Raw genomic sequence first — 24,777 nt, forward strand, 5'->3', positions numbered from 1 at the left:
TGTCTGCCTAGATTCTTGTAAGCCCGTTCGGAACGATTCGGGCCAATCCTACTACCTTCTGTCTACTTGCCTCTTGAAACTTGTTAGAAAAATAAGGTGCCAGGTATTGATGGTTTGTCTGATCAAGCAATCACCTAGCGTCCATGTTGGTTATTTGGGTGGGGAAGCCTTCTGGAATCTTTGGGGGAACCATGACAACTCAATAAAATTCTAAATGGAATGCAGAGACTTCCAAACTATTAAGTTTCCCCGCTCGTGTTGTTTCATGATGTAAAAAAAAAAGCATGCCTGTGAGGAATGTGCATAATTTGGCTACGCAGGTGCGTAATGGCCACATCAAGAGAATCACAGACAACGACATCCAGTCCTCAGTGCTGGAGGTCGAGGGGTCCAACGTGAGGTACGTCCGTCTCTTGTTGTCACAGAAACATCATCTCATCAGCCATCTTGTAGTCTCCACCGTAACCCAGTCCCCTGTTTCTTTCCCCTTCTACTGCAGCACCACCTACATCACATGCCCTGCTGACCCTAAGAAAACACTGGGCATCAAGCTTCCCTTTCTGGTCATGATCATCAAGAACCTGAAGAAATATTTCACATTTGAAGTCCAGGTGGGCTCAGCAACCACGAATGACCACCATACAATATAATTATGGATATTTGTTATTACATTTTATCGGGCCCCTATTGTAGAATTTGTCGTTATAATCCAATTTTAAAGTCGACCCACTTGTGACAGCATTAGTGGATACTATTTGGTTGATTAATCAACCTACACGCTTCCTACAGTCCAACCTACCACTTGTGGTGTTTCACAAATTGATTGTATTCAACGACTTGTAATCGCTACACATTTTTAACTCAAACCCCTGAGCCAGTTTAACAGATATTTCGGCCATTTGTGACGACTCTGCGGCTTAATTTCTCTTTCAATGTACACCCGTTCAGGTGTTGGATGATAAAAACGTGCGGCGGCGTTTCCGTGCCAGTAACTACCAGAGCACGACGCGGGTGAAGCCCTTCATCTGCACCATGCCCATGAGGCTCGACGAGGGCTGGAACCAGATCCAGTTCAACCTGTCCGACTTCACGCGCCGCGCCTACGGGACCAACTACGCCGAGACGCTCCGTGTGCAGGTGACACGCACGCACATGTGCACACAAGCACGCGCACACACAGGTTAAATAAAGTAGGTACCTCTGGTAGCCATAGCAGTGCCATACAAGCTTGCATTTAGCTAACCTTAAACCTTTAGGGTAGCCCTCAACCAACAATAAAAACTCAAAATGGAAGACATTTCTTTATATTTATCAGAGTGATTGGCATGTGTGACTGACATTCAACAAATTAGGAAGAAAATACCAAAAACGTTTTTATGCATAGGTTATTAATGTTTCCATGCATTTATAATGTACCGATTTTACAATCAAATGTACTGCATGTGTTTGGGTGCAAGAGTTGGATATTTATTTCATTGACGCCACCACATGGCCCACTTGGTCCCTTTTTTTACGACCCATTTCTTGGCCGTGAAACACACTTTGAAAACCAGTGACCTAGGAGGTATTTTCCTTGAAGACGTCAGTGGACTACAACATGTATTGTAATAGCCATCGGTGTCAGTGGCTAATAAGCATACAATGTTATTAGTTCTGCATGTAGGACCTTTTTGAAACTCCGGCCCCATCGTTATCACTCCTATGCTTTCTTAACACCAGATCCACGCTAACTGTCGCATCAGAAGGGTGTATTTCTCTGACCGCCTGTACTCTGAGGACGAGCTCCCAGCAGAGTTCAAGCTCTACCTGCCCGTCCCCAACAAAGCAAAGGTACACCCACGCACACAAATACCTCAGATAGCTTAAAGTGTGTCTCCGAAAATTGTATTATTAAATAATTAGTTCAGTGGTTGAATAAATAACTTTTTTTTGGGGTCTGTTTCTTGCAGCAGTAGAGCTTTGGAACATGCTCTCTCCGCCACCCCCCCCCATTCCAGATTTCAATATTACTAAAGTGAGATTCTCTCCATTTAAACTGGTTTTTGTGTTGTCCTAAATGTGAATTACATTTTTATTGTCATTTTTTTTGGATCAATAAAGGATTTTTATGATGCAACAAACTGTTCAGGAATGAGATATTTAAAGGAAAGGTATATCTCAAGCATATGTATTTATCTGAATGTGTCTATACTTGGTTTATGGAAATGAATGAGCGGAGTCCATTTAAAGAATATAAACACTCTTTATGAAATATCACAATGTTCATTTAGAAGGCTTTAGGCAAAATACTTGGTCTCAATTTGGCTCAAACACCACCCAAAATTAAATGAATACATTTCTTTCATGTGGCAGTCAAACACGTCGGTAATATAAAAGTGAATCCTATCTTTTAAAAGATTATATACTGATGTTCCGAAATAACAGATTGGAATCAAACTACCTACAGCACGGGGTAAAGTAGTGGTTAAATCTTTTGCATAAGAATGCAAATAGGAGCATATAAACAAGACCTTTTTTGTTATTATTGGGTCTAGGTGTTGGCAGAGCACGCAAATACACATCAATATTTCATTGACAATACTGTAGAGCTGTCACGATACGATGGAGTGGTTTGCAAGATACCACAGTGCAAGTGTCATTGCTTTGCAAATCGTTTCTCCTCATCAAAATAACCATTCCCTGACCTTACACACTCTGACTTACACAAACACACAGGTAACGAGAATATCCTGTGACGCCTGATCGATGCGGTCTATTGCTTTTTACACAATCACCCTATTGTAAATGGCTTTGGATAAAGGCGCCAGCTTAATACATGTAATGTAATCTTGGCTGATCCTGTAGTGTATTAAAGATTATATGAGCTCCATGAAGATCACCAAATTGTTAATGGTGTCCAAAGATACGATTGGAATTAATGGGATATCGGATCATTCTAATTTTTTCTTTTTTTCAGAAATCAATTTTCTTTAGTATGCTTTTAGCATAACTAACCTTCCACTAGGAGCTATTGGGAATACTATTCAGGCCTGTGAGGATTGCCTAAGTCTAGGACAAATAATGTCATATTTCAAAAAGGTTAAGCTCACACAACCAGTGGAAGAAGTCTTTTCGATTGTCTTTTCAAAACTAGGAAACAAAGTATCCTTACTGAGCTTCCAAAGTCAATCAATCCCATAAAGCCATTACTCCTGGAGCCAGCTTTCATGTTAACAGTGAAAGGCTCCAATTAAATTAAACTTCAATTCAATAATACAATTCTCAGAATATTGCAAGAAAAATCGAATGGCAAACGACGGCCACAATTTAAGTAAATAAAGCTTCCCTTGAATACTTTCTATTGAGTCAAGCAATTAGAAACAACATCGACGTAAGATACAGAAAATAAACAGACCAACTCTTATTACTTCTATGGCTGTAGTGACGCATTGTATTGCTTAAATTCATAGCAAGCATTCCTTTTGTGCATAAAAGCCCAGATAAACATTTGAAAACTTAAAAAAATGTTATTGCAAATTAAATACAATTTCATAAGGTATAATATATAACATAATTAAATTCAGGTGGATGGCAATCAGTGCATTTAAAAATAAATTAACATTTAGCAAAATAGAATTATCTCAAATCACAATGTTCCACAAAGTTAAAATCAACAACACAAAATAAAATAAAGCGAAGTATAATTCAATAAAGTAGTGTTGGGGTCTTCTCTTGCGCTGATTGCAGTCCCTTGTAGTTAGTCCATCTTAGTTCTTTCTCACTGCATGGCTTTCTCTCACTTCACTCTTTTCTCACTATCAAAATCTCCTAGCCAAGAATTGGTGTTCGAAACATGGAAGTAAGGAATGAACAACAAGAACAGGACGAGGACAAGTGGTTCTTTGTTCATTAGTGCAAAGATAAACTCTGTAATCATTCGTCAAACCAGAAGAATATTCTCATCCTTTTTTGACAAAACTCTGTGATCCCACTGTATGTCTCCACTGCCTTTGCGATCCTTCTCCTCCTTGTCTTGGCTTGACTAAAGGCCTGTTCGTAATAGGCAGTGGCTGACACCTCTCCCACACATGTTGGCATGCATTTGTATTTTCCAAAAAACTAACGCACAATCAAAAAGGCTTGTCCTGTTCACTAAATGCAACAAGAAAACGAAAAGTCACATTGTTGTCGCCAACAATCTCCTCGGGAATGGCATTTTAAAAATGGGATTTGTCCATATTTTAATCGCACACCATATGTTACATTCCGTCCTTTATTTTGAGTGCCGCCTCCTCTGTGTGGGGGTGTGTGTGTGCGTGCGGTCACTCTGATGTCCCGTAATGGATGACGTAGTAGTCGTGCACGTACATGAGCACGGCCACCGGCTGGCCGATGATCAGAGACATCCACACCGCTGCGTTGCCATAGTTACCGTTCAGGAAGCGTCCCACGAACCAAGCCAGGGGAACCTGCAAGCATGTAGTGAAGTTAAAGAGTCGTCCTACTGGGCGCTTTGCACAAAGGGACAACGAGAAGCCCCATGTTGGGGAGGCACACAGCTGTGCACTGGGTCAACAAACCATGACCTAGCTGCATTTCTGCCAGGGGTCGTGTGTGTGTGTGTGTGTGTGTGTGTGTGTGTGTGTGTGTGTGTGTGTGTGTGTGTGTGTGTGTGTGTGTGTGTGTGTGTGTGTGTGTGTGTGTGTGTGTGTGTGTGTGTGTGTGTGTGTGTGTGTTACCTGAGCCATCATGCCGCTGAAAGCCCACAATCTGAACATCCTCAGAGGAATGCTCACCAGGTACTGAAAGACGCAGAGAAAATAACAATTTAGAATCTTAAAAGTTTATTCCAAATTACTGTAGAAGGAAACACTAAATAAAGGGCAAACTCAGTACTATGACGACAGATAATCGGATAACAATTCAGAATAAAACACATTCACAACCAGTTGAAACCGGTCGAGAGAAGAGCAGTTTAACCACTCATCAGCAATGCATTCTTGTGTCTGTTGAATCTGGTCACGGCAACAATGTTTTAATATGTGCAATAAAATAAAATAAACACATGTTAGTGAGGGGATGTCAAGCCACAGACACAGACGTCCAAACAGAAGTAAAAACGTAACCATGACGACTGAGACCCGGGACGTACCTCGTGGAAGAACGCTGAAGCCAGGAAGACTGCAGTTTGGGCCATGAACTTGTTGACCCCCTGCCTCAGCATTGGCTTATAAAAGTGTCTGCAACACACACACGCGCACACACACACACACACACACACACACACACAGTGAGGCATTGTGGTGTGTGTGTGTGTGTGTCTATGGAAGACTCTAAACACCAGTGCGAGCTCCTCACCTTAAGCACCACTTGTGAACGGGGATGTTCCAGTTGGCCCAGAAGTAGGTAACTGTCTCAGAGTTCCTGAGCGGAACAGATAAAACTCAACATAACAATAAAAACGGCAACGGTATTTCTGGTTTAGAAAACTCTAGCACGTGTTGTGTGAGTGTTGTATTTCTGGACTAGAACAGGGGTGTGTGTTAGTTGACGTTACGGTGTGGCTACAGATGTTTGTGTGTGTGTGTGTGTGTGTGTGTGTGTGTGTGTGTGTGTGTGTGTGTGTGTGTGTCGCTCTACTTGGTTGTTGTGACGAGATAACTCACCACCAGTCCCTGTAGAACTCGCGGTCCCCAAACTGCATCAGCTCTGCCACAAAGTTCATAGAGGAGTGGAAAAACCAATAGAAGAAAATTAACCAGATCAGATGATTAGGGACCTGGGAGAAGAAGCAGAGGGTGGGAGAGAGGATTAGGGAGAGGATTGGATAGAAGGGAGGGTAGATGGGGGTGAGAGGATGGGAAAGAGGAGCGGATGAGAGGGAGGAGGATGAGGGGTGAGGGTGAGAGGGAGGAGGATGAGGGGTGAGGGTGAGAGGGAGGAGGATGAGGGGTGAGGATGAGAGGGAGGAGGATGAGGGGTGAGGATGAGAGGGAGGAGGATTCGAGAGAGGAGAGATAGGAGGTGATGAGAAAATGGGAAAGAGAAGAGAAGAGGATGGGAGAAAGGAAAGGAAGGACAAGAATAAATTATAAAAACTAAATCATATTTAAAACTAACTTCTGCATTACCTTTAACTATAACTAAGGTTTCTATACACTATCTAGCTCTGACAAGTTTACTCACAGCTAGCTTCAACAGCCGTTCCACCATTCTGGAGAAGTCCATTTCCTGTTAAAGAAACAGAAGAAACAACCACCTTTTCTTTATTTGTATTAACAAACGATTCCTGGAGGCTGAAGAGATTTTTTGTGTAAGGAATTAAGGGAAATGTCATCTTTAGATGTCTTCGAATGAGTCATAAATGATTGTCTGTAAATCTGTCTCCAGCTGGCTTCAATTTTTAACTAGGCTCCAAGCTGGCTCTTAATTTAAAGCGCTTGTTTATTATCGTTTTGAATCGATTACAAAAATTGAACACAATGCAAAATATTTGTAGATAGAAAAAGGAATGCGGTTTGTACCTGAAAGGGTTTCATAGAATTCTGCACCGTGGGCACCATCCACTGAAAAATGCAAAGTTTTCCATTAACAGATTATCAGATTACAAAAGCAAGCAGCAGTTTAACTTTGGGTTGGGCGGGGTATGTTGCTTTGGTCTACATCTGCCTTGTGTGAATGGTTTCAACTTTCCAGTTACCTGCTGTATCAATCCCACCAGTAGCTGCATAAAGAAAAGCTGCAACACAGAGCAAGAAACTTTAAATGCAAACATCTCAACATACATGGGGGGGGAACCTGTCGAGGTTCATAATCTCAAGACATACAGCGGCGCTTTGATCACGGACTTTCTATCCTTTATCCCCCCCCCTGATGGATCAATAATGTACGATTGATCCAATCTATAATTGCAGAGATCGCAAACTGCTACTCAAACTCCCCACGTCAAAGACTCCAACCAAAGTTGAAGGCATCAAACTAGTAAAAACTAGTACTAAACTATGTACATGTGTAGGTGCCAAGTTTAAGTATGCATCAGGACTACATTTAAAGACAAACAATGTTAATTTATTACGTATGAATTTGTAATTAATGCACACACATCCACCAATCAATTTGAGGCAATGTTCATTGTAATCAAAAACACAATAAGTCTACTGTGTATCAGGCTATGAAGAACTGTAACAATTAAACCGTGAGCTCTGACCCAGGCCGGATATGTTTTGTAGTGTGGGTGTGAGGGTGCGTGTGTGTGTGTCCTCTCACCATTTCAAACAGTCTCCTCAAGAGGAACCTCTTCCGTATCCGTGGAGACCGGGGGAAGTTGAGCTCGTAGCAGAGTGTAGGTATGAACACAAAGTAGTACATGTCTGCACGCATGGAAACACCAATTAGCTTGCATAGACGGCCACGACTCCCATCTATTATTCAGTTTCAATATTTGGCAGACAACGATGTGGCCGTTGCCATGGTTACCTCGATAAGTGAGGTTCCCTGGATACGATACATGGGTTTTGCCACTGAATCTGGTTACAGACGGACCTGAACAGAGAGACGGACGTGCGGACAGGGCCGTCAGTATTCTTCTGAATATCTAGTTGGTATTAACTAGATACAGAAGTACAAATAAACACAAAGCAGATCTGTGCTAGCTAAACTTTGATTTAAATTTAATATGTTTTTATAATTGCCTGCTGAACCCTTTACTTACTGATACTACAATTTGTGTAAGCATAAATTGCTAAGCGATTCATGCTAATAAGCATAAATAAGCCAATTCATGTTTGGGTTAATTTTGCACAGTGTAACTACATCAACGTGTGCGTGTGTGTGTGCGTGTGCGGGTGTATTTGTGTTAAACTTACAGGAGTTTGAGCGCGTCAGTCTTTTGACTTTGGCCAGTCTGATCTCTCTGCACCACCTGTTGGTGTCTTTGTACGAGTACATCTTCATAAATAGGATGGTGTAGATACCGAGGGAGAACACTCCCCCCACTGGATACCCAAAGACACAAGCACAACGAAAAAAATACAAAATGTAAGTAATACAAGTGGAAAACATAAAATAAATAATGTGTGTGTGTGCGTGTGCGTGTGTGTGTGTACCGGGGGTCAGGGAGGTGACACAGAGTACCATCACTACAGGGAACACTAGGATGGCAGTCAAGTTCAACCCGTGAAGCATCAGCCCTGTAGACTCTGAGATTTTTCCCTAGGAAGAGAGATGGTGACGACGTGGAGTAAATACACCAGTAGAAAAACCTATTAGATCCATATATAAGTCTATACAATATAGTTGACCCTTGCCGGTAGGAATCCATTGTACAGAATGACCATGTGTGGAACTTATTATTATTATTTACTGCCCATTTGACAGTAAAACACTTTGACCTAAAGAAGACCTGACAAATATATTGGGCTTTTTACCTTAATATAAAATAACCATATATATTTCTAACTGACTGTTTTTTCAGATAAGAGGAGAAGGTTTCTGTGTGTAATTCTATGATCATTGCTGACATCTCCACGTACAATATATTGGATGAAGAAGTCAAAAAGGTTAGTGTCCGTCCTTTTTTCAAACATAGACAATACTCAGAAGAAGAAGAAATACATACTTGATTAAATACATACCAACATGATTTACACTGTTATACAGTTAATATAGACAATTTTATGTGAAGCGAGTTCTAATAAATTAATGAGCGAGACACTCTAACTGTCCTGTTGTTAAACTATTCTAGCTATCCGTTAAGTCTCTGGCAAGTGTTCGAAAAGGGTTTACAGTAGATTGATTGGTCGACATAATCCTAAAAACAACATCAAAAAGTGAAGACTGGGATTAGAAAACAAAGGGTCAATCAAACTCAGACACTCACCACAGCCAGGCGTCTCTCAGTGTAAAAGGTCGCTATGACGAAGACATTAGACACTGGAACAGAGACAGACAGACGGATAAACAAACAAACAATGTTAAGCTAGCTAGCTACCTGAATTGATCAGACTACTAGTCTTGCAGTGACAGCCTTTCCATATGGAAAGTCTGAGACACAGCATCGACTCCCTGTGTTAGGAACTTCCCTGTGTTAAGAGGTCTTGATAGACATGCAAGGGCGACCAATCACGGACTGTACGCCGGGAACAGTACTACTACCAAAACAGACCCCCACTGGAACATTATGTCATTTCTGATTTGCAGCATTGCTCGGCACGCTAATGAAAAAAAAAGAGCTACGTCTACATTTCATTCTCTGTCAGCTACGTGACAATGCTCACATCCCATGAGAATACTGTCTTAAGTTTCTTGGAGACACTGAATGACTGAACTTGTTCTTTGTATCAGACGTTCAGGGAGAGGTGCATGGTGACGTAGTGCAAAGAAACCCACTGGCTAAAGCCACTTAACTTTATTCATTCATATTCTGCTTTCTATATCTCTTTATTGTTAGAACTGTATAGTCACACCTGAAACCTTGATACATATACAGCTATATTCATTTATCATGATTAATATCTGTTACTATCTCCATAATCCGACTCTGTCCAATGTCTACTGATTATATTCATAAACCGAGACTGTAATAGAGCATTATCAGTTGTATCACAAATAGCATTGGCCAACACAGACAGGAAGTAAACAAATATTTGAAGAGGCTGGTTTTATGCAGCAAAAAAAAAACCCTGACAGTTGACCTTGGTTATTGTACCTTTATTCACAGCGAGTCTCGTCTATAATACGCACCGATGATCAGGCAGGCCGCCGGCCAGCTGTAGGGGTCCTTCAAGAACAGCGAAACAACTTGGATGGGGTCGACCAAGATACCATACCTAGAAAAGAGGAGGGGGAGAGGGAGGATCTTTAGACTCTTCAATGTTGAGTATATTGCAGCTCATGTTTTGACAGTTGGGGATGGACCCGGGAGAGGGGGGGGGGGGGGGTCATGTGCATGCTCACTTGATCAGGTTCTCCAGGAAGAGGCGTGCATTGCTCAGCACCTGGGGAAGACAACAGCCCCCGGCGAGAGACAGAGCACAACATTAACGTACAAATATTTTATGTTTGCTTGCGTGCGTGTGTACGTGATGCGTACCCATGTGCGTCTTTATATACATATAACGTATATGTGCATGCGTGTTTGTGAGTGAGAGAGTGTGTTTACAGTGGGCCATAAATAAGTATATGATGCGTTATTCGGTTGGTTCCAAGTCCACCCTTAATAAAAGGAGCGGCAGGGAAAGAGATACGCTTATCCGAGTTACATTTATCTCAGCCGCACCGTGAAAAATCATACATCATCTAGTGCCTACAAAATGAATGCATATTGAAAAGTGAACATTTAAACTAAGACCGAATATGCCCGACACAGCACAAGTTGAACCGGGTCCAGGTGAGGTAAATAAACAAGCCTGTCCTCAAAGTACTGCTGAGTCAAGCACGCTGCCTACGGTGGCCTACCCTTTACCTTAATGACCTTTAATCCCCCTCTCCCCTCCTTTAGTCCCAGAAGGTAGCTCAATCTGTCATGTTGCTCAACCCACTAGTGTACTGCCTGTGTTCTCCTTACTCACATACTGCTGATTGTGCTAGTCCTGATAGCACTATCTGGCTTATTACACACACCAAAGTTATCAGATAGCATGGTGTGTCAGCTCACCTTAAATGGCTGCATTTGTTTGAACAAGGCTACAAACCACAATCCAAACCACAACCATTATGGTGCTAAAACGCTGTCATCGTCCCTTCATAGATTTGACAAGGACAAATTATCGAAGAGTAAAAGCTAATTTTTTCCATATTTTCGGATATATATATATATATATATATATATTTAAAATATATATATATATATACATACATATAATAAATGTGAAATGGAAATATATTAACATTTGCATTTCACATTTCTCCTCACCATGCCACGATGTGTGGAGAGCCAATTTGAGTGTCTAAAATTAGTTTAGAGTAATGAAGAAAGGGGACCAGTTCTTGATCAGAGGACAAGTTCTTGATCGGAGTCCAGAGTGTGGACGGTCACCGTGTAAAATTAGAAGAGACACTTGTCCGTCGCCCCAGGTCAGATGACCAAAGGGAAGAGCAAACAGACCTAGTCTACCATGATACGGTCAATCAACTTACTATCCCATTATTGACTAGACTTTGTGTGTGCACTGTGGACCTGTGAATGCTTTACTTAGCCAACAGTTTCATGTTATTCATGTGAAACACTGTTTGGTGTGTGAATGCCATCTTTAGAAATGCCATGCCTTAACTTTCATCTCAACTACAGGCCACTATTTTTTTTCTTTTTTGGACACCTTTTGTACCATGGCTTATTCCCAAAGCACTAATCAAATAACAACAGTCTATATCACATCATATACAATTATATGAATCATAATGGCAATGATGCATTCACTGTATCTCATGAAAAACCACTTGAATGACTGAAATGATGATGCATTGCATACACAGCTCATCCTCATACAGACTTAGCGCGTCTTAGCTTTTGAGTGCTGCTGCGAATAGAGGGGGGCGCTCACGCAACAAGAGGACGCTAGCCCACGGCCGCTGAAGGAGCACTCACCAGCATGACAACACACCAGTTGAGGATGCCCCGGTAGTTGCTGTAGCCACTGGCAGAGCTCAGCAGGGACTCCTGCATGACGTGACAGCTGCAGGAGTTAAAACACAACACGGTTCACCTTTTTACCGTTCACTTGGCTAAAGTGTAGTCAACGCTATATTCAATGCAATTTATTACTCTATAATATAATAATATAAAATGTACATAAAATGTATTTATTTCTTTTTTTCAATCAAACATGACAGACAAATCGTGTGTGTGTGTGTGTGTGTGTGTGTGTGTGTGTGTGTGTGTGTGTGTGTGTGTGTGTGTGTGTGTGTGTGTGTGTGTGTGTGTGTGCGCGTGTGTGCATGTGTGAGAGACACATGCACGAGTAAAAGGGCACAGAGTAGAGAAAAGTACTATCTAAAAATAAACAAGTCACAACATTATTATTAACACAAAAATAACATGACAAAAGTTAATTTAGCCGAATCTGAATGAACAGAGAGGAAGGGGAATGTAGATAGCAGGTAGGTAAACGGGTAATGTGAACAGATTGGCAGGAGAAACGGTGATATTTTCTCAGTTCTCCATTGCTGGCTGGCCAATAAGTCAACAATCACACTCCACTTGTAGGATAGTAACGGGTACGCCCTAAGATAAACATGAACGAAATTGCGAAAAACACGAGACATGGGGCTATCTCAAGCAAACAAATGTGTCAAGTGACGAGACAAAGTTGTCTTTAGAATTTATTTGAGGGGTTGAGAAATACATAAAAGTTATAGGCCTATAGTGAAATCATAGCTCCCTAACTAGTAAAGATTCTTTTTTCAGTTTCAATCGATAGAGCCCATTTATGATCTGAGGGGAAGGCTTATAGAATACAAATGAAAAAGATGACAAATGGGTTAAAATAACTATATGGACGCGCCTTGCATTTTCTATCAGTGTTTTAAGCTAGTTCCCTCCCTGCCATATGAAAACAATAAATCAACAACAAGACCATGAAAACACATTTTAAATGCATCAGTGTTTCCTTGCCATCATTTTCAGTGACATCGCTTGCCTGAGTCGGTCGGAAACATCCCTCACTCGGCTCCTCTCTCTCGGATGTCCCTGTGCAGTAAACGATGGGTCCTGCGTCTTTTTCTCCAACTTGCCATTGCTCGCATGCTTGGAGAACACATCTGTTTTGGCATTGGCCGGGGACGCCTGGGCTTTACCCCCGTCTCCGTGCGCCTTGCCTCCGTTAACATTTGCAACAGCGTTCGTTCCCCCGCCAGAAACTGTGGTTCTTCTCCTGCGATGCACGGGGTCTCTCGGTGCCCGGTCCACCATTTCCGCAGGTTGGCACGTTCCGTTTCACCTGATTGACATTGCTTAACGTTTTGTTTTTTTAATCTATATAGCCTACATTTCTCATTCCTCCCGTCCCGTTATGAACGCGTCTGCTAGTGCGCTTGCCAAGCTTTCATCCGTGGAGAGAGGCGGCTCTCCACTTCCGTTTAGTATCGTGCGCAGGCAGGCGGCTGCTGTCAAAACCTAAGCGGGTCAGTCATAAACTGCGTTGCCAGTTTTGGATGTCATAGATTTCCCCCTTTGTGGTTGTACTATTTTTTATACAAATTAAATTTTGAATAAAAAAAAAAATCTTTACACATGACATGAAAATGATTGATTTAAATTGTATTGGAAAGATAATAATAATGATTATAAATAGGCTTTCGTGGTCGAGGGCGCAAATCTCATTACAAATTAGTAGTGAAATCAATAATAATTGATTTCACTACTAATGGGGGGGGTAGGACCATCGCAAGCTTGACCTGTGGCGCCCTCCGGTCCTTTGCAGCAGAGACATTATTTCGGGTTTGTCTCAATGGTTGGGTTAGTGTTACTGTGTGATAGTGAGTTATTATTCGGGACACCGTCAACGATACGAATTAGTTAGATTGAGTGTGTTTTGTTGTGGCATGTGTGCGTCAAATAAAGGCAACCCTCACAGTCGTGCGGTGTAAGGGGCGCGAGAGTTATACGTATTTAACTGCTGAACATGGGCTCCCGTCTCTTCCTTTCCGTGCTGCTCGCCACAGTATTTCCCCATATAAGGTATAGAGTGGTCTACATTTAAAATATTTTTCGATGACACTAGACAAGAGCAAACATGATAGCTTAAGCTTTTTATTAAGAGAATAGTCTTTTGTTTACAAGCAAAGTGCATGATATTTTAATTAGAATACTCTATTGTGATTAAATAGCAATTCATTCAGTAATATATATTATTCATTTGTTTGTTTATCTTGGTTAATATAATTCTGTTGTTAACATGGTTAATATGGTTAATAATGTTTCTTAGTTAAAATGGTTCTTATGTGTTGTCTTGGGTTTGTCTTGAGTGAACACCCAAGTCCTATGATCAGCTTGACACGAGTAGCCATGAGAGAAGGGCCATCGAAGATATGATGAAGGCACTGCTTTTGTTCATTCCACTTGAGACTCCACCCGTCACTGTACGAAAGAGTAAAAAAGCACTTGATTAGTTAGTGAGATATCTTAATTCACCAGTCATCAGTCAGTCTTAAAATCACCTCCACATTTCCATTGTTTTGGAACTGTGAAAATGGGATGAGAGTATTGGAAAGACAATGCAATGTCTAGCATGATAAGATGCTTGGTATTTTACCTAGCAGTGGTATAACTATATCAAGGGTGTGTAAATCAATCTATCCGTCAATCATCCTTCAGTTCACCTATCCCATGACAACCATGCTTCAGGATTTAGAATCGTCCTAACGTTAGTTATTTCCTAACAATTAAACGTTACACAAACAAAGAGGACTCCATTAGTAGGAAAGATTCAAAAGCAAATAATTGTATTATCATTTTAGCAGTTTCTTGATTGAAACTTGAACAATTCCTGGCTTGGTGACATCCTTTTTTGTATGTGTGTGTTTGGCATCAATTTCTTCCGGCCAGCAATGGCCACCTATTCTGGTTGCTAAGGCTTCTTCCTGCTGGTTTGGTCTCCTGTCCGTGTGTGTGTCAGAGAGAGGCCATAGCCTCATTTGTTTCAGGATTGCATGCATTGAATCAGAAGTCACTGCCCGCCACAGACAGAAAACCAGACAGAAAACCACACACACACACACACCCACGCACACACACACACACACACACCTGCATCATAATCATACTTATTTTACAAATGTGTTTGCATATCTTACCTATACCATTAACAGTAATAGAGTTGGTTTCAATGTCAAAAGCTGTGATGGTTCCTGCGGCATCGGTCAGAACTCTGACTATCTGGTCACTAGAAGGAGCTGAACTGAACTTTGCGTCCATGGTGGTGATGATCGATCCTTGGCTAGGGAAAAAAATTGTATCACATATCTTTGTTTTAAATTGATGTACTAACCAGTGAACTGAGACACATGAATGCCATGCCAAACTTTAATATGTTAATAATATACATACATAATGTGTAATATAATGTGTATGCGAAAATTTTATTCTAGTTATCTTATTTTGTAAAACACAGTTTAGAACGTTGACATTTTCCAAGTAACATTTTCTTTTAATATCATAGAACGGCACCCGAGGCTTCAAAAGGTACCTGAAAGCTGCCACTTGCAATCTAGTGAAGGAACCAAAAGCTCTTCTGAACAAGGGTTCGAGCTGCACAGAGGAAAAGACAGTTAGAATAAGAAGGCTTTGTTCATTTCAAGGTATACAAAATAAGCACTGTGTTATTCACCTCTGACATCTGTTTTTCAAATTCTGTGTATCACCTACTTAACATAGCTTTGCAGAGTAGCAACAAGTGATACGGGATGGAACCCTCATTTAGATAATTATCAAAGGCAAATGTTGTTTAAGGAGCAACTTGGTTCCCATGTAAGCCGCCCAGGTGCTCAAAATGTTATTACCGCAGATGTGATGGTTGTGGCTCGATCTCGGAAGGCTGCTGATGAGGGATTCAAAAGGTCTGCTGTAAATGTGTCTCTGACAGAACGGAATCCAAATCGGACGTTAGCCAACGCTACTGCAGCAGTGGTTGTGGTTTGAGTTGGGGCCGGTGGTTGGGCAGTTGTAGCAGGTGGTTGGGCTGTTGTAGCCGTTGGTTTGGCAGTTATTGTCAGTGGTTGGGCAGTTGTTGGGGCAATCGTTGTGGTAGTGGTAACAACTCCTGTAAAGACGCATTTTGGGTTTTTGCTTTTAGTAATTTACGTTTATGATATGATATACACTGTATGTGATACATTTGATTGAAATTTAAGAGCTTACTTTCGACAACAATAGTGGTAGCATCAAATTGGAGACTATCAGTGGAGTTGTTCACTGTAGCATTTCTCAAGACATTTGCAACTTCCTCTGCTGGCGGAATACTTTCACTTGGGGCAGTATTATTGAACACAAGCTCCAAAAGGGTTTCAGTGTTGGCCATACGTCGACCTCCGGCAGGTCTGGAAAAACAGGTTATCATTATGATTGCAACAATTCAAATTTTATGTCAGAAAGCTGGTTCAGAGACAGGGGTACAGCGATTAATTTGCATACGAGACTTGGAATGGAGTATATTATCATTCGCATTGTGGTGAGGACACGAAATGCCTTGCAAAAATATCTGTAGGCCTAGATATATTTACAGTCATGAGGAGGTTTCCAAGGTTTTACCTGAATCCAATGACAATAACGCGGATGAAAAGGAATCCATATTCTGCCCTGTAGATAGCATTACACTAAGGAGAAAACATTGAAATGTTAAAAAACATTGAAATGGCTTACAAAGTCGATTATATTAAATCTGTATGAAATGTCAAGAGAAACAAAACGATCAATACAAAATAACTAGCAAGTATTTCAAATTCTTCGAGCACCAGGTTACATTCATTTTTTTAATCAACCACAACTGTGTCCAACTCACCGTTGTAACAACGATCAACTGCAGTGTAATAAACTGCTGACTGCTCGGGTTTGATAATTGTTCGTCGTAAGTTTGTGTTAATGTAACCGACACACTGAAGGTCGGAGCAGGGGCTGATGGTGCGGTCGGAGGATTGGTAGTCGTCATGAGGCTGGTCGTGGATTCGCTGGAAGGTGTTTGGGTGGAACCCATGGTGCTGCTTGCTGTGGAAGGTGTTTGGGTGGAACCCATGGTGCTGCTTGCTGTGGAAGGTGTTTGGGTGGAACCCATGGTGCTGCTTGCTGTGGAAGGTGTTTGGGTGGAACCCATGGTGCTGCGTGCTGTGGAAGGTGTTTGGGTGGAACCCATGGTGCTGCGTGCTGTGGAAGGTGTTTGGGTGGAACCCATGGTGCTGCTTGCTGTGGAAGGTGTTTGGGTGGAACCCATGGTGCTGCGTGCTGTGGAAGGTGTTTGGGTGGAACCCATGGTGCTGCTTGCTGTGGAAGATGCTCCAGTGGTGACCGTGACAGGAGCAACGTTCACAGTTGTGGTGGGAACCGATGCGTCTGTTGTGATGGTTGGTGTAACAGAAGAGATGATTGTGCTTGTGATGGGTGCCTTGGTTGAGCTTGGTGTGAGAGTTCCTGCAAACGTTGTATATTTTTAGAAAAGCAAGGAAAGTGAATCCATTGCTATTTCTTTGATCTTGCATACTGTACCTATGACTAGGATAGAGTCATGATCAACTGACTCGTTCTGTCGAACCCTTGCCCTAACCCCATTACTTTTATCATAATATCCAGAATGGAAATTGTAATCATACCTGTGACAAAAGAATCTGAAGTTGGTACTGAGGGTGCTGTAGCTGGAGTTGCCGTAGTTGTTGTTGCTGCTGTCGTCGGAGTTGCTGTTGGGATTTGCGTTTCTGAGAAGGTACATGTTACTTGTAACTATGTATTTGTAAATGCATAAGCGCAAGAATCAGGGAAAAGCCACATACTTGAGCAACAAGTTATTTGTTACGAAAAAGTGCTGTTACTTTCATCATTGGATGAAATATGGAAAATGTGACCATACCTGTGACAACAATAGATTCAGGATCAAAGGAGATTCCGCCAGCAGAGGTGTTGGTTGCTGCCGTCGTCATGGTCTCCAGTACATCGGCAGTTGAAATGGTCACTTCAGGTGATGCTGTGTTATTGAAAACAAGCTCCACCTCTATTGTAGTGTTTCCATCGATGGACGGGCTGAAAAACAGATTGCCATCATTATGAGACCATTCAACTTGAATACAACTTGAAAGCTTGATGCTCTAGCTTACAGTTCGGGAACATATACCATCATGTTTAGCATATAATGCATACAACAGAACTTATTCTTTGACCCTATGGTGCCTGGATCTGAATAGTATTGTTTAGATCGTTTCAATTAGCCTTTATCATTCTGCGTTGTGATTGACCCTAAACTACATCGGTAAAATTGCTACTTTTCAGAAATTAGAACAATGATTGAAATTTGTCAAAAGGACCTATATTCATATGGAAAATTTGGTTATTTAAGAAGGATCATTTACCTGAATCCAAGGACAAGAGTGGTGATGAAAATCGACCCATAGGCCTCCAGGAAGATCGCATCGCACTATGGGAACAGCATACACAATTTTCAAAGATGGACAACCCCTTAAAAATGGATGGAATGAATGCAAATCCCTCTGAAGTTAAAGGTTCGGAAAAATGACGTCTCAAGTAATATGGAATGCATCGCAAGGGTATCGAAGGACGAGAGGCAAAAGAGGGCAACGTAAAAGACTTCAAGTTTGAAATGATATCAACTTACAGATGTCACAACAGTTGTTTGCAGATCTTGAAACTCTGCAGTCGTTTGGTTTGTTAACTCTGCAGTGAAAGGCTTTGATATTGTAGCCTCTACCGTGAAAGACACAGTAGGAACTGAGGGTTCTGGAGTTGCCGTAGTTGTTGTTGGTGCTGTCGTTGAGGTTGGCGTTTCTGAGAAGGAACATGTCACTTGTAACTATGTATTTGTACATGCATAAGCGCAAGAATCAGGGAAAAGCCACATACTTGAGCAACAAGTTATTTGTTACGAGAAAAGTGCTGTTACTTTTATCATTGGATGAAATATGGAAAATGTGACCATACCTGTGACAACAATAGATTCAGGATCAAAGGAGATTCCGCCAGCGGAGGTGTTGGTTGCTGCCGTCGTCATGGTCTCCAGTACATCGGCAGTTGAAATGGTCACTTCAGGTGATGCTGTGTTATTGAAAACAAGCTCCACCTCTATTGTAGTGTTTCCATCGATGGACGGGCTGAAAAACAGATTGCCATCATTATGAGACCATTCAACTTGAATACAACTTGAAAGCTTGATGCTCTAGCTTACAGTTCAGGAACATATACCATCATGTTTAGCTTATAATGCATACAACAGAACTTATTCTTTGACCCTATGGTGCCTGGATCTGAATAGTATTGTTTAGATCGTTTCAATTAGCCTTTATCATTGTGCGTTGTGATTGACCCTAAACTACATCGGTAAAATTGCTACTTTTCAGAAATTAGAACAATGAATGAAATTTGTCAAAAGGACCTATATTCATATGGAAAATTTGGTTATTTAAGAAGGATCATTTACCTGAATCCAAGGACAAGGGTGGTGATGAAAATCGACCCATAGGCCTCCAGGAAGATCGCATCGCACTATGGGAACAGCATACACAATTTTAAAAGATGGACAACCCCTTAAAAATGGATAGAATCAATGCAAATCCCTCTGAGGTTAAAGGTTCGGAAAAATGACGTCTCAAGTAATATGGAATGGGTATTGAAGGACGAGAGGCAAAAGAGGGCAACGTAAATGACTTCATGTTTGAAATGATATCAACTTACAGATGTCACAACAGTTGTTTGCAGATCTTGAAACTCTGCAGTCGTTTGGTCTGTTAACTCTGCAGTGAAAGGCTTTGATATTGTAGCCTCTACCGTGAAAGACACAGTAGGAACTGAGGGTTCTGGAGTTGCCGTAGTTGTTGTTGGTGCTGTCGTTGAGGTTGGCGTTTCTGAGAAGGAACATGTCACTTGTTACAATGTATTTGTACATGCATAAGCGCAAGAATCTGGGAAAAGCCACATACTTGAGCAACAAGTTATTTGTTACGAAAAAGTGCTGTTACTTTCATCATTGGATGAAATATGGAAAATGTGACCATACCTGTGACAACAATAGATTCAGGATCAAAGGAGATTCCGCCAGCGGAGGTGTTGGTTGCTGCCGTCGTCATGGTCTCCAGTACATCGGCAGTTGAAATGGTCACTTCAGGTGATGCTGTGTTATTGAAAACAAGCTCCACCTCTATTGTAGTGTTTCCATCGATGGACGGGCTGAAAAACAGATTGCCATCATTATGAGACCATTCAACTTGAATACAACTTGAAAGCTTGATGCTCTAGCTTACAGTTCGGGAACATATACCATCATGTTTAGCTTATAATGCATACAACAGAACTTATTCTTTGACCCAATGGTGCCTGGATCTGAATATTATTGTTTAGATCGTTTCAATTAGCCTTTATCATTGTGCGTTGTGATTAACCCTAAACTACATCGGTACAATTGCTACTTTTCAGAAATTAGAACAATGATTGAAATTTGTCAACAGGACCTATATTCATATGGAAAATGTGGTTATTTAAGAAGGATCATTTACCTGAATCCAAGGACAAGAGTGGTGATGAAAATCGACCCATAGGCCTCCAGGAAGATCGCATCGCACTATGGGAACAGCATACACAATTTTAAAAGATGGACAACCCCTTAAAAATGAATAGAATCAATGCAAATCCCTCTGAAGTTAAAGGTTCGGAAAAAGGACGTCTCAAGTAATATGGAATGCATCGCAAGGGTATCGAAGGACGAGAGGCAAAAGAGGGCAACGTAAATGACTTCATGTTTGAAATGATATCAACTTACAGATGTCACAACAGTTGTTTGCAGATCTTGAAACTCTGCAGTCGTTTGGTCTGTTAACTCTGCAGTGAAAGGCTTTGATATTGTAGCCTCTACCGTGAAAGACACAGTAGGAACTGAGGGTTCTGGAGTTGCCGTAGTTGTTGTTGGTGCTGTCGTTGAGGTTGGCGTTTCTGAGAAGGAACATATCACTTGTTACTATGTATTTGTACATGCATAAGCGCAAGAATCAGGGAAAAGCCACATACTTGAGCAACAAGTTATTTGTTACGAAAAAGTGCTGTTACTTTCATCATTGGATGAAATATGGAAAATGTGACCATACCTGTGACAACAATAGATTCAGGATCAAAGGAGATTCCGCCAGCAGAGGTGTTGGTTGCTGCCGTCGTCATGGTCTCCAGTACATCGGCAGTTGAAATGGTCACTTCAGGTGATGCTGTGTTATTGAAAACAAGCTCCACCTCTATTGTAGTGTTTCCATCGATGGACGGGCTGAAAAACAGATTGCCATCATTATGAGACCATTCAACTTGAATACAACTTGAAAGCTTGATGCTCTAGCTTACAGTTCGGGAACATATACCATCATGTTTAGCTTATAATGCATACAACAGAACTTATTCTTTGACCCTATGGTGCCTGGATCTGAATAGTATTGTTTAGATCGTTTCAATTAGCCTTTATCATTGTGCGTTGTGATTGACCCTAAACTGCATCGGTAAAATTGCTACTTTTCAGAAATTAGAACAATGATTGAAATTTGTCAACAGGACCTATATTCATATGGAAAATTTGGTTAATTAAGAATGATCATTTACCTGAATCCAAGGACAAGGGTGGTGATGAAAATCGACCCATAGGCCTCCAGGAAGATCGCATCGCACTATGGGAACAGCATACACAATTTTAAAAGATGGACAACCTCTTAAAAATGGATGGAATGAATGCAAATCCCTCTGAAGTTAAAGGTTCGGAAAAAGGACGTCTCAAGTAATATGGAATGCATCGCAAGGGTATCGAAGGACGAGAGGCAAAAGAGGGCAACGTAAAAGACTTCAAGTTTGAAATGATATCAACTTACAGATGTCACAACAGTTGTTTGCAGATCTTGAAACTCTGCAGTCGTTTGGTCTGTTAACTCTGCAGTGAAAGGCTTTGATATTGTAGCCTCTACCGTGAAAGACACAGTAGGAACTGAGGGTTCTGGAGTTGCCGTAGTTGTTGTTGGTGATGTCGTTGAGGTTGGCGTTTCTGAGAAGGAACATGTCACTTGTAACCATGTATTTGTACATGCATAAGCGCAAGAATCAGGGAAAAGCCACATACTTGAGCAACAAGTTATTTGTTACGAGAAAAGTGCTGTTACTTTTATCATTGGATGAAATATGGAAAGTGTGACCATACCTGTGACAACAATAGATTCAGGATCAAAGGAGATTCCGCCAGCGGAGGTGTTGGTTGCTGCCGTCGTCATGGTCTCCAGTACATCGGCAGTTGAAATGGTCACTTCAGGTGATGCTGTGTAATTGAAAACAAGCTCCACCTCTATTGTAGTGTTTCCATCGATGGACGGGCTGAAAAACAGATTGCCATCATTATGAGACCATTCAACTTGAATACAACTTGAAAGCTTGATGCTCTAGCTTACAGTTCGGGAACATATACCATCATGTTTAGCTTATAATGCATACAACAGAACTTATTCTTTGACCCTATGGTGCCTGGATCTGAATAGTATTGTTTAGATCGTTTCAATGAGCCTTTATCATTGTGCGTTGTGATTGACCCTAAACTACATCGGTAAAATTGCTACTTTTCAGAAATTAGAACAATGATTGAAATTTGTCAAAAGGACCTATATTCATATGGAAAATTTGGTTATTTAAGAAGGATCATTTACCTGAATCCAAGGACAAGAGTGGTGATGAAAATCGACCCATAGGCCTCCAGGAAGATCGCATCGCACTATAGGAACAGCATACACAATTTTAAAAGATGGACAACCCCTTAAAAATTGATAGAATCAATGCAAATCCCTCTGAGGTTAAAGGTTCGGAAAAATGACGTCTCAAGTAATATGGAATGGGTATCGAAGGACGAGAGGCAAAAGAGGGCAACGTAAATGACTTCAAGTTTGAAATGATATCAACTTACAGATGTCACAACAGTTGTTTGCAGATCTTGAAACTCTGCAGTCGTTTGGTCTGTTAACTCTGCAGTGAAAGGCTTTGATATTGTAGCCTCTACCGTGAAAGACACAGTAGGAACTGAGGGTTCTGGAGTTGCCGTAGTTGTTGTTGGTGCTGTCGTTGAGGTTTGCGTTTCTGAGAAGGAACATGTCACTTGTAACTATGTATTTGTACATGCATAAGCGCAAGAATCAGGGAAAAGCCACATACTTGAGCAACAAGTTATTTGTTACGAAAAAGTGCTGTTACTTTCATCATTGGATGAAATATGGAAAATGTGACCATACCTGTGACAACAATAGATTCAGGATCAAAGGAGATTCCGCCAGCAGAGGTGTTGGTTGCTGCCGTCGTCATGGTCTCCAGTACATCGGCAGTTGAAATGGTCACTTCAGGTGATGCTGTGTTATTGAAAACAAGCTCCACCTCTATTGTAGTGTTTCCATCGATGGACGGGCTGAAAAACAGATTGCCATCATTATGAGACCATTCAACTTGAATACAACTTGAAAGCTTGATGCTCTAGCTTACAGTTCAGGAACATATACCATCATGTTTAGCTTATAATGCATACAACAGAACTTATTCTTTGACCCTATGGTGCCTGGATCTGAATAGTATTGTTTAGATCGTTTCAATTAGCCTTTATCATTGTGCGTTGTGATTGACCCTAAACTACATCGGTAAAATTGCTACTTTTCAGAAATTACAACAATGATTGAAATTTGTCAAAAGGACCTATATTCATATGGAAAATTTGGTTATTTAAGAAGGATCATTTACCTGAATCCAAGGACAAGGGTGGTGATGAAAATCGACCCATAGGCCTCCAGGAAGATTGCATCGCACTATGGGAACAGCATACATAATTTTAAAAGATGGACAACCCCTTAAAAATGGATAGAATCAATGCAAATCCCTCTGAGGTTAAAGGTTCGGAAAAATGACGTCTCAAGTAATATGGAATGGGTATTGAAGGACGAGAGGCAAAAGAGGGCAACGTAAATGACTTCAAGTTTGAAATGATATCAACTTACAGATGTCACAACAGTTGTTTGCAGTTCTTGAAACTCTGCAGTCGTTTGGTTTGTTAACTCTGCAGTGAAAGGCTTTGATATTGTAGCCTCTACCGTGAAAGACACAGTAGGAACTGAGGGTTCTGGAGTTGCCGTAGTTGTTGTTGGTGCTGTCGTTGAGGTTGGCGTTTCTGAGAAGGAACATGTCACTTGTAACTATGTATTTGTACATGCATAAGCGCAAGAATCAGGGAAAAGCCACATACTTGAGCAACAAGTTATTTGTTACGAGAAAAGTGCTGTTACTTTTATCATTGGATGAAATATGGAAAATGTGACCATACCTGTGACAACAATAGATTCAGGATCAAAGGAGATTCCGCCAGCGGAGGCGTTGGTTGCTGCCGTCGTCATGGTCTCCAGTACATCGGCAGTTGAAATGGTCACTTCAGGTGATGCTGTGTTATTGAAAACAAGCTCCACCTCTATTGTAGTGTTTCCATCGATGGACGGGCTGAAAAACAGATTGCCATCATTATGAGACCATTCAACTTGAATACAACTTGAAAGCTTGATGCTCTAGCTTACAGTTCGGGAACATATACCATCATGTTTAGCTTATAATGCATACAACAGAACTTATTCTTTGACCCTATGGTGCCTGGATCTGAATATTATTGTTTAGATCGTTTCAATTAGCCTTTATCATTGTGCGTTGTGATTAACCCTAAACTACATCGGTACAATTGCTACTTTTCAGAAATTAGAACAATGATTGAAATTTGTCAACAGGACCTATATTCATATGGAAAATGTGGTTATTTAAGAAGGATCATTTACCTGAATCCAAGGACAAGAGTGGTGATGAAAATCGACCCATAGGCCTCCAGGAAGATCGCATCGCACTATGGGAACAGCATACACAATTTTAAAAGATGGACAACCTCTTAAAAATGGATGGAATGAATGCAAATCCCTCTGAAGTTAAAGGTTCGGAAAAAGGACGTCTCAAGTAATATGGAATGCATCGCAAGGGTATCGAAGGACGAGAGGCAAAAGAGGGCAACGTAAAAGACTTCAAGTTTGAAATGATATCAACTTACAGATGTCACAACAGTTGTTTGCAGATCT

General features: G+C 41.1%; 3 protein-coding genes across 4 annotated transcripts in view; 1 reads left to right on the forward strand and 2 right to left on the reverse strand.

The window, feature by feature from the left end:
- The window catches only part of cfap20 (cilia and flagella associated protein 20), a 2,824-nt gene extending 706 nt beyond the window's left edge, over positions 1 to 2,118 (forward strand). The window contains exons 2-6 of one of the 2 annotated variants that reach the window (XM_060043077.1): positions 321 to 400; positions 500 to 611; positions 949 to 1,137; positions 1,720 to 1,830; positions 1,953 to 2,118. In XM_060043077.1, the coding sequence (XP_059899060.1) occupies positions 321 to 400; positions 500 to 611; positions 949 to 1,137; positions 1,720 to 1,830; positions 1,953 to 1,955 (495 nt within the window). In that variant the 3' untranslated portion in view covers positions 1,956 to 2,118. Of the gene's footprint in view, positions 1 to 320; positions 401 to 499; positions 612 to 948; positions 1,138 to 1,719; positions 1,831 to 1,949 lie in introns of both variants that reach the window. The other variant, XM_060043076.1, reaches the window with a different exon arrangement.
- An 841-nt stretch (positions 2,119 to 2,959) lies between these two features.
- On the reverse strand, positions 2,960 to 13,065 carry dgat1a (diacylglycerol O-acyltransferase 1a). The gene is made up of 17 exons (XM_060043075.1): positions 12,615 to 13,065; positions 11,564 to 11,651; positions 9,934 to 9,974; positions 9,721 to 9,806; positions 8,858 to 8,910; positions 8,085 to 8,190; positions 7,845 to 7,973; positions 7,456 to 7,521; positions 7,246 to 7,349; positions 6,680 to 6,718; positions 6,504 to 6,545; positions 6,166 to 6,210; positions 5,646 to 5,758; positions 5,338 to 5,403; positions 5,132 to 5,219; positions 4,719 to 4,781; positions 2,960 to 4,448 (listed from the first exon to the last, which is right to left on the reverse strand). The coding sequence occupies exons 1-17, from the start codon at positions 12,884 to 12,886 to the stop codon at positions 4,302 to 4,304; spliced, it is 1,548 nt and encodes a 515-aa protein (XP_059899058.1). The 5' UTR covers positions 12,887 to 13,065; the 3' UTR covers positions 2,960 to 4,301.
- A 666-nt stretch (positions 13,066 to 13,731) lies between these two features.
- On the reverse strand, positions 13,732 to 17,376 carry LOC132451310 (mucin-2-like). The gene is made up of 8 exons (XM_060043680.1): positions 17,275 to 17,376; positions 16,473 to 17,095; positions 16,223 to 16,287; positions 15,833 to 16,011; positions 15,475 to 15,734; positions 15,162 to 15,223; positions 14,770 to 14,912; positions 13,732 to 14,053 (listed from the first exon to the last, which is right to left on the reverse strand). The coding sequence occupies exons 2-8, from the start codon at positions 16,935 to 16,937 to the stop codon at positions 13,962 to 13,964; spliced, it is 1,266 nt and encodes a 421-aa protein (XP_059899663.1). The 5' UTR covers positions 16,938 to 17,095; positions 17,275 to 17,376; the 3' UTR covers positions 13,732 to 13,961.
- Positions 17,377 to 24,777: the final 7,401 nt, after the last annotated feature.

Source organism: Gadus macrocephalus, chromosome 22, assembly GCF_031168955.1.
Source record: "Gadus macrocephalus chromosome 22, ASM3116895v1".
Taxonomy (NCBI): domain Eukaryota; kingdom Metazoa; phylum Chordata; class Actinopteri; order Gadiformes; family Gadidae; genus Gadus; species Gadus macrocephalus.